A 14,301-nucleotide genomic window follows, 5' to 3' on the forward strand; every position below is an offset into this window, starting at 1 on the left:
AGCAGAGTAGAGGAGAAGGGAGCTGCGGCGGCGACGGCGACGGCGATGGCGCTTGCGAGTGGAGGAGGTGGGCGTCTGGACGCCGGATCCGCCAGCGAGGAGACCGGGGTCACCGGATCCGGCGGCCCCGGCCTCCTCACTGGGAGATCCGGCGGCTCATTGGGAGGGAGCGGCGGCGGCAGCACGATAGAGGAGAGGGAGCTGCGGCGGCGACGGCGCACGCGAGTGGAGAGGCGGATGAACCGACGCGCGTGGGGAGAGGATAGGACGGGTGGCTAGGGTTTGTACCGGTTCGCGAAATCTAGGCCGTCCGTCTACAATCCGACGATCGCACGGGCGTGGAAGGGCCGGCACAGCGGGACACGTGGACGGCCAGATCGACCCTACGGCGAGATCAGACGGTGGACAGCAGCGGGGACCGGTGCATAATTAATCGAAAGGGGAAGGGTTTTTTTTTTTGCAAAAATCGCTGATGTGGCATCCCTAATCTTCCAGCATTCCCACGATGTTTAAGTAAACCTATATTACGTCTTCAATTTGAGAAACGTCTAGAGGTCTTCCGACTAGCTCCACAAGGTAGTGAACTAGACGGCCAGGATTCAAAGCCTCGTCCCTTCTAATTATTTAATATTATGTCCATTCTAATATTCACATCTGTTTTTCTTCAATTTGATCCAGTTGTATCTTGGAAAGTGGCATGTATATATATAACTCTGAGCGGAAAGATGCTGCAAGTTTTATGTCAAGGAGCCCATTTGAGTCCAGCCTCACATCACCACTTGATCTAGTTGTAGTTTGTAAGTGTGTCATGTATACTCCTCTGTAAGTGTCATGCATGTATACTCCTTTCTATAATGTATATAGGATCTCATGAAAAACGAGGCAATCCAGACAGAAAAAGGGAATAAAGCATGGCCTGAAGCTACAAAACAAAAGGACGGTACGGTGTTAAGAAAAAAGTGAAGCGACTGCAAAACTGAAGCAGTAGTACATCATGATGTTGCTAGAAACAAGGTCGACGCAACAGTAATTTGGGACCTTGCCTGAACGATTGTAGAAGTAACCCATGACTGATCTGCATAAATCTTTTGGATGATTTGGATGAGTCTAGCTAGTGGCGGAACCAAGATATGATCGCATAGAGATGAGTAGAGCTGAGTTGATGTGTTCTTGGCATCTTTATATCTTCAGTTTTTTACAGTATTTTTTATAAGAGTTTACTGGGAATTCGATTTTAAACCTAGGGCTCAAGTCCTAACTCCTAACTGCTCCACCCTTGTCTTCCGCGTGAATTTGATTCCAATGAAACTATAGAATTTTCGTTCAATTAATTTTGGGTTTTCTAAGGAGATTAAGAAAAGTGCCCACAACAATCAGCACAGTTTTAGTCACACGACGTATGGTAACTCGGCGTATCTCATACTCACTCTGTCTTATTATATAAGAAATTTTGAGTTTTTACTTGTTTGATCACTCGTCTTATTTAAAAAAATTTAAAATTATTATTTTTTTACTTACTTTATTATCCAAAGTACGTTAAGCATAACTTTTCATTTTTTATATTTGTATAAATTTTTTTAATAAGATGAGTGGTCAAACAATACAAACAAAAACTCAAAATTTCTTATATTATGAGACGGAGTGAAAATCTCTTATATCATGGGATGGAGGGAGTAGTACCGTTTTAATTGCTGTACTATCTGCAAACAGACAGCTACCTGAATAGAATATTTAGCAGAAATGCAGAATAACAGTACTGATCCCGTGTGTCAATCAGTGAAACTAGGAGCACATGCATTGGTTTCGGAAGAAAATGCTCCGATAAATAGTAAAAATGATTCCCATGGGCCGGCCGGACAAATCTTCGTGATGGACATGTGTAGCAGCGATCGAGCTACAAGCACAAGTGTCAGCACCAGAAAGGTTGGCTATTAATATTCCTCCACCAACACAAACGAAAAGGAAACGAAGGGAAAATGAAAATTTTATATTTTAAAATATATACAATCAAACACGCATATGTATATATGCACCGAACTTTTCCCTTTAAAATCATTTAAGAGATTTATGCCACATCGCTAAATTCTTATCGAAAGCATACATGTACATGTGTAATTATGATCGTCCAATAAACCCAAGAGAACAGTGAATGAAGATAAAATGTGTAAGACAAAGTTTGCTACAAGACACTTGTTATGTGAGATTTTAGCCCTAGGACACTATCCAAACTTATTTTTGTGGAAAAACACTCCATAAACATGGTAATTTGCCAGTGGACACCGCGCCGATTAAAATAATACTTTCCGGTTAGGAGGAGAGAGAAATTGCGTGAAATGTCAAAAATGCCCTTGGGCCCACATGTCAGCTCTATCTTATATCTCTCTTTCCTCTCTCGGAGCGCCTCCACACCGCCTTCGAGGAGCACGGCGGCCACCCACGATGCTGCCATCGCCTCCCTCCTCCCCGTTGTCGTTCGAGTCCGACTCGCAGTCGGAGTCCGAGTCGTCGCCCTCGCCCTTCCACACTGTCCGCGGCCACCACCCGCCGTTGTCCTACCGAAAGACGAAGCAGAGTAGCGAGGCGCGCGCGCGAGCGGTTCCCCCTCTCCTCCTCATCCGGAACGGCGAGCGCGGCGGTGGTCGTCAGATCCGCGTCCGCCACGTCGGCGTTGGCGTCCGCCACCGGCTTGGGCGGAAGAAGCAGCTCCGCGGCGGCCTCGCGGTAGTCAATGAGCTCGGGCAGCAGCAGCACCGCCTGCGGCGGGAGGTCGGCGGGGCGGCGCGCCGGGGCCGGGGCCATGAGAAGGAAGCAGACAGCGGCGGCGAGGGCGAGGGCGGCACCAGCGGGAGCCATGCTTTGCTCTCGTGATTAGTAGTAATACTAGTATTTGTGGATTTGCTCTTGTGATTAGTACTCTCAAGCTGACGCTGCCGCTCCGCCGACCGCCGTCCTCGCCATCTCCGCCGCGACCGACGCCACCCGTGCGAGCGCACTCCGAGAGAGAAGAGAGAGATGAGGAGACAGACATGAGATAGAGCTGACATGTGGACCAAGGGCATTTTTGACATTTCACGCGATTTCTCTCTCCTCCCCAACTGGAAAGTATTATTTTAATCGGCGCGGTGTCCATTGACAAATTACTACATTTATGTAGTGTTTTCCCTGAAAAGTGAATTTGGACAGTGTCTTAGAGCTAAAACCACACATAACAAGTGTCATGTAGCAAAATTTGCCAGTGTGTAATGTATGAGCGTCATTCTCCTAAGCGCGGAGAGCCAGCAGCCTATAATGTCTACTTTTCATATATTTTACATCATGATTTAACCTTTTTATAAGCTCAAGCTATATGGTTATAAGGAAATTACTTGTTTCCTTCATTGTCGACTATTCACCCCAATGAGAACCACTTCTTCTTAGATAAGCTTGGCCACATTACAGGTCCTTTCTTGTTCAATAAGACAATTGACCACTTTCCTAGCTCTTACGTGCCTTGCTCAGTTGATATGGTTTTCGCTCAGCCGAAGTTGTCTTCTCCTATCTATCAAAGTTCTTGTCGTGTAAGGCTGTGTTTAGTTCCTGAAAAAAGTTAAAAGTTTGGAAAAAGTTGGTAGTTTAAAAAAAAAGTTGGGAATTTATGTGGGAAGGAAATTGATTAAAATCGGGCGACCGGGGGGAGGTGGGAAAAATCGGTCGCTCCCCCTCCCCCAATGCGCGTGCTCCCCTCTCCCCATCTGGACCCACCCACTTATCCCTCCCCTTTTCCACAAAATATGTTTCACCAAGTGTACTTATAATGTTTCACTATGTATAGATATAATGTTGCAGTGAACTGAAATAATCTATTGTAACAAAAAAGCCCACATATTTTGGAAACCCCCTATTAAGGGAATTTGGTTTATTTTTTGTTCCACCGAAAAATGTTTCACCTAGTGTACTCACAATGTTTCATTATGTAAAGATCTAATGTTGCAGTGAACGAAACATTCCATTGCAACAAAGAAACCACATATTTTGAAACCCCCTATTAAAGGAATTTGGTTTATTTTTTGTTCCACCAAAAAATGTTTCACCAAGTGTACTCACAATGTTTCACTATGTATAGATCTAATGTTGCAGTGAACTGAAACATTCTTTCGCTATTTGTTGAAACATCGTTTTTATATAAGGTGAAACAACACCCAATTTAACCGAGTGAAACATTTTCGATCTACTTAATGAAACAATTCCGATATACCTAGTGGAACATCGTGCAACATTTAAAAATAATTCAATAATAAGCTAATTTTTTTCGTCGGAATATATCCATATGTGGTCTTGTTTTGAAGATTTAATTGCAACGAATTTAATGGTGCAATCGGATCATGATTTGGATAAGTAATTTAGGAGAAAAATCGGTTTAAAGTAGTTTTGCACGTAAATCGGGCGCTGACGTCCAAAATTTTCTTGAAATTGTCAGGCGCCCGAGCCTTAGGCAGCCCCGTTTATGTGTGTAGGAAAGTTTTAAATGTGATGTGATGTGATGTGATGGAAAGTTGAAAGTTGAGGGTGAACTAAACACGGCCTAAGCGGAGTTCTCTTTGCCTGTCGACTGATGTTATTGTTGGTCTTGATCAGAAGCTATCTTCAACCATCTGATGCGGTCTCTTCATCTGGTAGAAGGAGTTTTGCCTATTGATCGAAAGAGTTGGAGACATTAATGATTGTGTACAACAAGTTTTAAACATTTACCATCTAAAAATTTGATTGATTCTCCCGTTTGTCCTCGTAAAATTGGCTCCCTCTAATACACCTCTTCCTTAGCTTTTAGGGAGCGCCTATGGATCGGGCGACCGATCCGGGGCTGGGAAATCGGGCGTTGACGTCAGCATGACGTCAGCGTCCGATTTACGTGCAAAACTATTTTAAACCGATTTTTCTCTTAAATTACTTATCCAAATCACGATCCAATTGCACCATTAAATTCGTTGCAATTAAATCTTCAAAACAAGGCCACACATGGATATATTCCGACGAAAAAAAATTAACTTATTATTGATTTTTTTAAAATGTTGCACGATGTTTCACCAAGTATATCGGAATTGTCTCACTAAGTAGATCGAAAATGTTTCACTCGTTTAAATCAGGTGTTGTTTCACCTTATATAAAAACAATGTTTTAGCAAATAGCGAAAGAATGTTTCAGTTCACTGCAACATTAGATCTATACATAGTGAAACATTATGACTACACTAGATGAAACATTTTTCGGTGGAACAAAAAATAAACCAAATTCCCTTAATAGGGGGTTTCCAAAATATGTGGGTTTTTTGTTGTAATGGAATATTTCGTTCACTGCAACATTAGATCTATACATAGTGAAACATTTTGAGTACACTAGGTGAAACATTTTTGATGGAACAAAAAATAAACCAAATTTCCTTAATAGAGAGTTTCCAAAATATGTGGTTTTTTTGTTATAAAAGAGTATTTTAATTCATTGCAACATTAGATCTATAAATAGTGAAACATTGTAAATACACTAGGTGAAACATCTTTTTGTGGAAAAAGGGGGAAGAAGTGGGTGGACCCACGTGGGGGAGGGGCGCGCGCGGGGGGAGCGCCCGATCCGGCTCCCCCCGCGCCGGTCGCCCGGCGACAAGCATTTCCGCAGCTTTTATCCTTTGTTTGTAATTTCCATTGGGGTTATGTCAACCCACGGTTAGTAGGTGGGTGAAAAGATAATCTTTCCCTTTATTTGTTTTATGCATGATCCGCAAATTTTATATTTTCTTTTGAGGATCGTTTTTTCTACTTGTGTATTATGCATTGATGATTGAATATCTCTCAAGAACCTAAATGCAATTTTAGTAATGGAGTGAAATGCAAAATCCTTTAAATGTAGTATGTTGCATTTGTCTTGGTGGAAACCGGTCCAAATTTCAATATTTTCCGGCTTGTTGAAAACACAAACCGCTTGGTTTTCGGTCTAGTTCAAAAATTTTCAAACTGAATTTTAAGTTTTGACATGATTTATCTTGATTTCATTTTCTTTTTGTTATCAACTGTTTTTACAAAATCGAAAGATACCACTCGTGAGAGGTTTTGATCCAATATCAAAATTGCGAATCCCAACTCCCGGAGTGGAATGAAATCATGCATCAATAATTCTATCAAGGTGCTAAAGGTGTGCATTGTGCTTTCCTATAAATCATTTTTTTTGAACGAATTATAAATCATTGTTTCAATCGATCACTAATGTACCGGAAGTGTTCTCACCTAGACGCTCAAAGGCAACTCGTCACCAAGAAAGCCATCAGAGTTAAACATGTAGTCATTCCAAGAGAGACAGAGTATAACAAATATAGTACCTCCTCTGTCTCAAAATAGAAGAAATTTTACAGGGGTGTGATAGTATTTGCTAGTACTAGAAAGTGTTATATCCCTTCAAAATCTCTTATACTCCCTCCGTTTCTAAATATTTGATACCGTTGACTTTTTAGCACATGTTTGACCATTCGTCTTATAAGAAAAAACTTTTGTGAAATATATAAAACTATATGTATACATAAAAGTATTTAATAATGAATCAAATGATAGGAAAAGAATTAATAATTACTAAAATTTTTTAAATAAGACGAACGGTCAGACATATTTAAAATAATCAACGGCGTCGAATATTTAGAAACAGAGGTAGTATTTAGCAATAGCTTAGTGCATTGGCTTTAATGAACAGATTCGATGAAAAACAATTCACAAACAAGTGCGTTTTCCAGATGTCCCATATTGATGACAAACCCGCACACCCATGAATTGAGTCCCAAGAGTTCATCGCAGACTTGCAATGAAACCTGCCACTAACATCGAGGCAGTTCAATCGCAAAAAACCAACGCGGCTGCAGAGGTCCTCAAAACCCGTGGTGATTCTCACCCAGTCGCTCTCACCCATTCGCATTATCCCCGCACTATTCCCCGCCTTGTTTCCCTCTTTCCACGTCGCGAGAGGCCTCTGCGCCCCATCCGCTCATAAAAACCCACCACTCCCACTGCTTTCCCTCCCACCTCACCACACACCACGCCACTCGCCTCGCCTCGCACAGTCGCTCGCTCTAGCTAGCTCACAGCTCGCTCACTCGCTCTCCTCTTCCAACCAACTCCACCACCACCACCAGTCCACCACAGCGCGCGGCGCCATGGACGACTCGTCGTTCGGTTCCGAGCCGACCACGTCCTCCTCGGGCGGGGAGGCGCCGGCCTCCCCGCCGTCCACCGCGTCGTCGTCCTCAGACGGCGCCGGCGGCAAGAAGAAGCGGCCGCGCAAGGACGGGCACCACCCGACGTACCGCGGGGTGCGCATGCGGAGCTGGGGCAAGTGGGTGTCGGAGATCAGGGAGCCGCGGAAGAAGTCGCGCATCTGGCTGGGCACCTTCGCCACCGCCGAGATGGCCGCGCGCGCGCACGACGTCGCCGCGCTCGCCATCAAGGGCCGCGCCGCGCACCTCAACTTCCCGGACCTCGCCCACGAGCTGCCGCGCCCGGCCACCGCGGCGCCCAAGGACGTCCAGGCCGCAGCCGCGCTCGCCGCCGCCGCCGACTTCCCGGCCTCCTCCGCCAATGCGGGCGCCAGCAATAACCCCGACGGATCGGACGACGCGAGCGCCGGGTCCTCCTCGCCGCCCCCGCCGCCGGACGCCGCTGACGACGCGCTGTTCGACCTCCCCGACCTCCTCCTCGACCTCAGATACGGCCCGCCCAGCTCGGGCCTCTCGTGCGCGTCGTCTTGGGAAGACGAAGTGGGCTTAATCTCCGGCGCCGGTGCCGCCGCCGCCGGCGTGTTCCGCCTGGAGGAGCCACTTCTGTGGGAGTACTAAAAGCCAAAGCGCCGCCGGTAAAACACTCGTCAGTGCTAAAATCGAGCAGCCTGCATGTACAACCCGTAATTTTCCACGCATGACCAAAAGAATTCATGCATGCAAGCCAGCTACGGCCTACGGCGCACAGAAACTTGAGCCAAAAAATCAGCGTCGTTTTGTCCTGCGTTTGCGTCGCCAAATTTGGGAAGCAGACCATGTAAAAAAATCATCCTTCTTTTCCTTCAGTCTCTCCTTCCTTTGCTTGGATTGTGGGGCAAGAATATGTGTCCGGTTAATTAATTTATCAGCGCATCTCCTTTTCCTCCGGGGGTCATCCTATATTTTTTCTATCTTTAGCGGGTAGTGCTAAAGGTGATGATCTACCCGGGATTTGGACCTAATGTGACACGAAAGAAAGTCTCTAAATAAAGATCGATGCTGCATGCATTTGCCCGCACCTTTGAAATTACGGCAAGGTTCGATCGGTCCGGGCCCCTCCACTTCGTCCCATCCCAAAGCGCGAACAATCACGGCAGTTGTAATTAACCTTGTTCCGGCACAGACAGAGAGAGCCAGTCACTTCCTTTCTCTCTGCAGCCGCACGGAAACAAAAACACAACGGATAATTCGATCTGCGGCGTGTGCGAGAAACGCACGAAAGATGGGGGTGTAGTACGCTGAGGCGTACGTTGACGCGGACGGCCATGCGTGGCGCCACGCCCCGCACCGGCCGGGACACGGGCATGCAGGCAGCGTCGCAGCGAGGACAGCGGGGTGGTTGCGCGCATAAATATGGCCGGGCCGCGCGGACAGTGAGACGACGGGCGACGCCGCGCGCGGGGGGGATAAGGCGAGATCCCATCGCCCAATCGATCGATCGGTGAAGCCAACGCCCCTGTACTCGCGACCCTGATCTCCCTCCGTCTCCGCCCATGTCGTAACGCATTCGTCATTTCGTCTTGGGCTTGTTTTTAGGGATGCTTCAGCTTTATACCAGCTCGAGTTTTTTTTCCCAAAATTAAAAGAATTTTTAGATATATTTGTGTGTTCTTAGAATTTTAAACTCTTTCAAACAGAAGCTTGGACTCGTGGTGCGTAGCTGTGTGACTGTGTTGATACATGCGCACGAGCAAGGGCATGGAGGTGATGCGCTGATGCTGCTACTACTGTTCTGGGGGAACGGAGGGATGGGAGTCGTTATTTTTCTTCAAAGGGACCTCGTTTTCATGTGATACGTACTATACGCGCGCGCGTGCCTACTCTTCTGGGGGGAACGGAGGGATGGGAGTCAAGATGGGTTGCTTGTGGTCATCCGTGTTACCGGTAGTGGGAAGTTGGGATCCTTGTTTCAGGGGTTAACTCCGGTGAGCCCGTTGTTTGTTTCTCCTTGAGAATGAAGCTTCTAAACCGCGTGCTTTAATTCGTGATTTTCATTGTCATGGCTGATTAGGTACGATTTTCCTGATTTGAAGTAAAGCCTTGAATACACATCTTATCCATCATCATCATACACATCGGTACGGCCTTAAATACATGTTTTCGTGAGGAATCATGAAAACCACCCGTTTGATTTCCACTTTTTTTTGTTACTCTCAACAATTTCTTTCATTTTTAGTTTGTTACTGATTTCCAATTATCGTTCTATATTTATTTCTCTCTCTTCACATGTTTATCTTTTCAGCAAAAAAGCAAGTTTGTATTTTTTTTCCCAAAGCAGCCCACTCCCTACGTGATAGCCATTCGCCAAATCCATCCTACCCATAAGCGGCATCCGTAATCTCACTTCGTGACAAGACCATTTGTACGTAAAGTTGGCAAATTTTCAATGCAATGAATTGGCTCTGCTGTTCACACAAATCACAACCAGTAATAGGCAGCTGTCTGATCCCCATTACCAGGACACCCCAAATTATAGATGAAAAAAGCGTCTTTTTTCTGGGTAATTAATTAGGACTGTTAGTAAGATGGACGTCCAACAATCCACCTGTGGATCACACCCGGAGATGAAGTGAGTTGTACACCCGTACCCTTGGCACCTTCGCCAGCACCAGAGGGTTCAGGTCACTATCAGCCATTAAACAAAGCTTTTCTTTTCAGTAAGCTTGAAAGACACAATAATGAACTTGTCTACCAACATAACGTGTTAGGAGTAATTTGCTTCACTTCTGGCGATAGCACAAGAAATGTGGAGTATGGCTTCTTGGCCAATTTTTTTTAAAGTCTACGGACACACATTTAAAGTATTAAACATAGACTAATAATAAAATAAATTATAGATTCCGCCTGTAAACTAGAGACGAATTTATTAAGCCTAATTTATTCGTCATTAGTAAATGTTTATTGTAGCATCACATTGTCAAATCATGACGTAATTAGGCTCAAAAGATTCGTCTCATAATTTACATGCAAACTGTGCAATTGGTTTTTTTCGTCCACGTTTAATGCTTTATATATGGGTCCAAATATTCGATATGACGTTTTTTGCGAGAAAAAATATTAAATCTAAACACGGCCTATGGCCTTAATAAATTTAATGGTCATCCCCACGACAGTTCATTTAAAGCTTTGTAAATTGGATAAATTACACTTTATACCGGGTAATGTGCCTTGTTACCTTTTTATCACATATATTTCACTTCACACTAGAGTTTATTGATTTAACTTTCACTTAACACCAGGATACATAATCATCACTCACACACACACACACACACACACACACACACATATATATATATATATGAAAGGGCTTTCATGATATTTCATTATTTTAATAAATCCCTTTCAAATATTGTCTAAATTCAAAAGGGTTTTGAAAGTTTTACACATATTTTACAATATTTTCCCTTCAATTATATGATACAACACCTAGTGTGAGGTACAATTTATTTCAATGTAAAAATATGTATTAAATCCGGTGCAAAGCAAACCAAGGTTCACTCTATCCAGTGCAATATGCAATTTACTTAAAAAAAAACTACCAATGCGTTTCATATATCGTGTTAAAATAAATAAATTGATAAAGCTACCTTAACAAAGCTTTGGATAAAATATTTTAAATGCCCATAAGAAATCTATGGTTTGATTTAAATTCTACTCATGCACCCTACTACCATTAGTGGTAGAAGGTACTGAAGAGTGTTGGTCAATTTGAAAGATAACTGTAAAAGTGCCAAAATAGCTTACAGTATCTCGAAATTGAAACTCCAACAATTTGAATTGCGTTGAATTATCTACTTACACAATTAGTCTGGTTTGTAGAATATTTTTTCTTCACCTGGTTTTGTAGAATTTCTAGTGTTGTGTAGTACTTCTACAAGAAAACACGATGCTTGTTCTACGTAGCTCCACCTACCATGTGGGCCTCATGGGGCCGGCGAACAATGGTACGACTCATATATGGGCTACAAGTAACAAAGGTCTGCCCAAACGTCTTTTTTGTAGAGACCCTCTTTTTAGAACAATAATTTTTTCTAGAGACTAGAGGTGTTATTTGCACCCGTTGCACCGGGGCCAAACATATGCGTGGTGTACAACCGGACATCTCTCCTAGGCCTCCGAGAAGCGTAGCCGGTGGCTTGAGGTGCTGAGCTGAGTCTGAATAGAATCACTTTCATTTCTTTCATTCTTTTCACGAGATCACGATTAAATCCTTCAGCAGCCAGCCTAGTGGGGTATGGGTAGACAGACCAGCCGTACCTCCGTTTGCTAGCTGCATCCGAGGGGTGAGAGACCAAGGAATGGCCAAAAGTGCTCGTCATATAATGTGTGGCAGATCGTATCGCACCATTTTACGATGAGACGGAGTAGGTGACCTTCAATAAGTAGCTGCGCAACATTACATTTTTTTATGTTTTCGTTCTTTTAAAAAAACTTATTTATATTATGTCGTGACCTTAGGTCACGAATAAGTTTGGAGATAAACAGGAAAGTTTCTTTTCTTGCCTATCCAAATAAATGAGCTCGAATACAAAATACAGAACTTTGATGGCTAATGTTTCTCTAGTAGTATTAAATTATGTCTTGTCTTGCTACATGCTTTTGATCGGCTTATATGCCCCACAATCGTACATGTGAGATTACAACTTTGCCCCCATGAGCCCTTGTGAGTTTAAAATTATACTCTTGCCATGTCAGCAACCCTAGATGCATTATGGTACATTGTGGAGGTCATTATGGTCTTTTGGCACTAGCTGGCATGAGTGTTTGAAAACTGGTCTCTATGGAATCTTCTTTTGACATCTTTCTTGGTTGAGTAGCTTTTTCTCTCGAGTCATTAGGTTGAGTCGTCTTTTCCATCTTTGTTCATATTTTTCAACATGAGTCGTTTTTTCATCTTGGGTCGTCTTTCTATCTTGAGATTTCGAACACTCCTTCTCACTTATATGGCTCTCGGAATTTACTTTTTACTAGTTAGAAACACACTCAAACGGGACGAGTTGCTTCAATAGCATAAAACCACTCGAATAGAACTTTCCACTCGAATAGTATTTTACCGTTCGAGTAGTATTAGACTGCTCTCACCGCTCAAATAGTATTTTACCATTTGAACACTTGAAAATCTCAAGACCTTCTTCTCTTTAGTGTTTTGGCCGAACAGAAAGGATGGTGTTAGTCCCCTACAACTACATATTATATAAATAGATCCCTATAAAAACTTATTATAAGATTAGATCATTTTCTTGAAGTCAATGACCCTAGTATTGAGGTTCAATGTCCTAGTGCCAACACCCTCACCCCTAGAAGCCGAGATGTAAAGGAGTTGGAGACAAAGATGTTAACGTCGATGACCTATTTATATTTTTTAAAGAAAGGTTGAAATATAACCTTTTTATCACAAATAAGTCCTCGAAGGCAAAGAGACTATCACATGGTGTCTATTTATAAGAAAAAAAATAGAATATCTATTATTATATTAAAGGAATAGAAAAATGAGCCTCCACGTTCACTCTTATGGACTACAAATTCTCACATTAATCGGAGAAAAAGAAAAGACAGAGTCCATATAGAAATACAATTTAGAAATAGCAGAAATTCGGAATTAGAAAAAAAAAAGGAATATTAGAAGAGGAGACTAGAGTCCATATAGAAATACAAGTAGAAAATAATAGAAATTCGGAATTAAAAATAAGGAATATTAGAAGTAGAGTATAGAGTCCATATAGAAATACAAGTAGAAAATAATAGAAATTCGGAATTAAAAAATAAGGAATATTAGAAGTAGAGTATAGAGTCCATATAGAAATTTCAAACTAACTAAAATTTAGAATAAACATAATAAAATTAAAAGTAGAGTTTTGAGTCCGTATAAAAATACAATTTACAAATAACTAAAATTCAAAATTAAGAAAAGCATGGGAAGAAGAGTTTAAAGTCAATATAGGAATACAATTTAGAAGTAACTGAAATTCGAAATTAAAAATTAAAGAATATTGAAAGAAGAGTTTAGAATCATATAGAAATACAATTAGAAATAATAAAAATTCAGAAATAAAAATAAATAATATTGGAAGAAGAGCCTAGAGTCTATATAGAAATACAATTTACAGAAAATTCGGAATTAAAAAATGGAAATATTGAAAGACGAGTCTAGAGTCCATATAGGAATATATATAATTTACAAATAACTAAAATTTGATATTAAAAATAATTAATAACTAACACGTATATAAAATACAATATGAATATTATACATTTTTATTTTCGTAAAGTTATTGCAAAATTTAAAATTATGATGTCATTTTAATATATTTGAATAATATAATGAGAAAACATATATGCTATTATATGAGAGAAAATATAATGATGCTAGCCGTGCAATCTGCGTAGGCTACCATGGTTATTTTTTTTTAAAAAATACAAATAGGTCGTCAATGCTGACCCCCTTCACATGGTGTCGGTATTAGTGAGATTGGTGCGGAGACATTAAACGTCAGCACCGATAACCTTGGCACCAAGGAAAAGAGTAAATTTCCAAAAAAAAAAAAAGTTTTTTAAGGTTTATTTGCAAAATAAATTTTAAAGAAGGATCACAATGTAAAAATCTAGCTGCGCTGCACATGTGCACCTTCAGATACGGCCCGGTTGCGGTCCGGTGTGGTACTGGTACGGTCCACCGAGCCGTCCGCTTGCGGTGCGGTGAATACAGAGAAAACTCCGTACTGAACCCGAAGCCGAGGCGAAAGAAAAAGGCAACGTGATGCCGCGTGCGGGCAGCGCGCGACGGGGGCGTGGCAGTGCGCGTCCCGTACGAAAGAGGTCCACAGTGTTTCGCAGGCGGGCGCGCGGGTGGCCAGCTGCAACGCTGCAGCGCCAGCGCGCGGGCGCGGCCTTGCCTCCCCGCGGCCCCAAGCGTTGCGGGAGCGGCGAGCGGCGCGGCGCGGCACGAGTAGTGGGAGAGAAAACGGGGGGTCGCTACGCTGACCCGCGCGCTGATGCCTGCGTGCGCCTGCGCGTATGTACGGGTAATCGAT

At 42.8% G+C, this 14,301-nt stretch overlaps 1 protein-coding gene and 1 pseudogene across 1 annotated transcript; one reads left to right on the forward strand and one right to left on the reverse strand.

Moving 5' to 3' along the window:
* Positions 1-2,372: 2,372 nt before the first annotated feature.
* Positions 2,373-2,853, reverse strand: LOC127762622 (uncharacterized; annotated as a pseudogene).
* A 4,096-nt stretch (positions 2,854-6,949) lies between these two features.
* LOC127761789 (ethylene-responsive transcription factor ERF039-like) lies at positions 6,950-9,233 on the forward strand. The gene has a single exon (XM_052286117.1). The coding sequence runs from the start codon at positions 7,169-7,171 to the stop codon at positions 7,844-7,846; it is 678 nt and encodes a 225-aa protein (XP_052142077.1). The 5' UTR covers positions 6,950-7,168; the 3' UTR covers positions 7,847-9,233.
* The last annotated feature ends 5,068 nt before the right edge of the window (positions 9,234-14,301 follow it).

The sequence above is a fragment of the Oryza glaberrima genome, chromosome 2 (genome assembly GCF_000147395.1).
Source record: "Oryza glaberrima chromosome 2, OglaRS2, whole genome shotgun sequence".
NCBI lineage: Eukaryota > Viridiplantae > Streptophyta > Magnoliopsida > Poales > Poaceae > Oryza > Oryza glaberrima.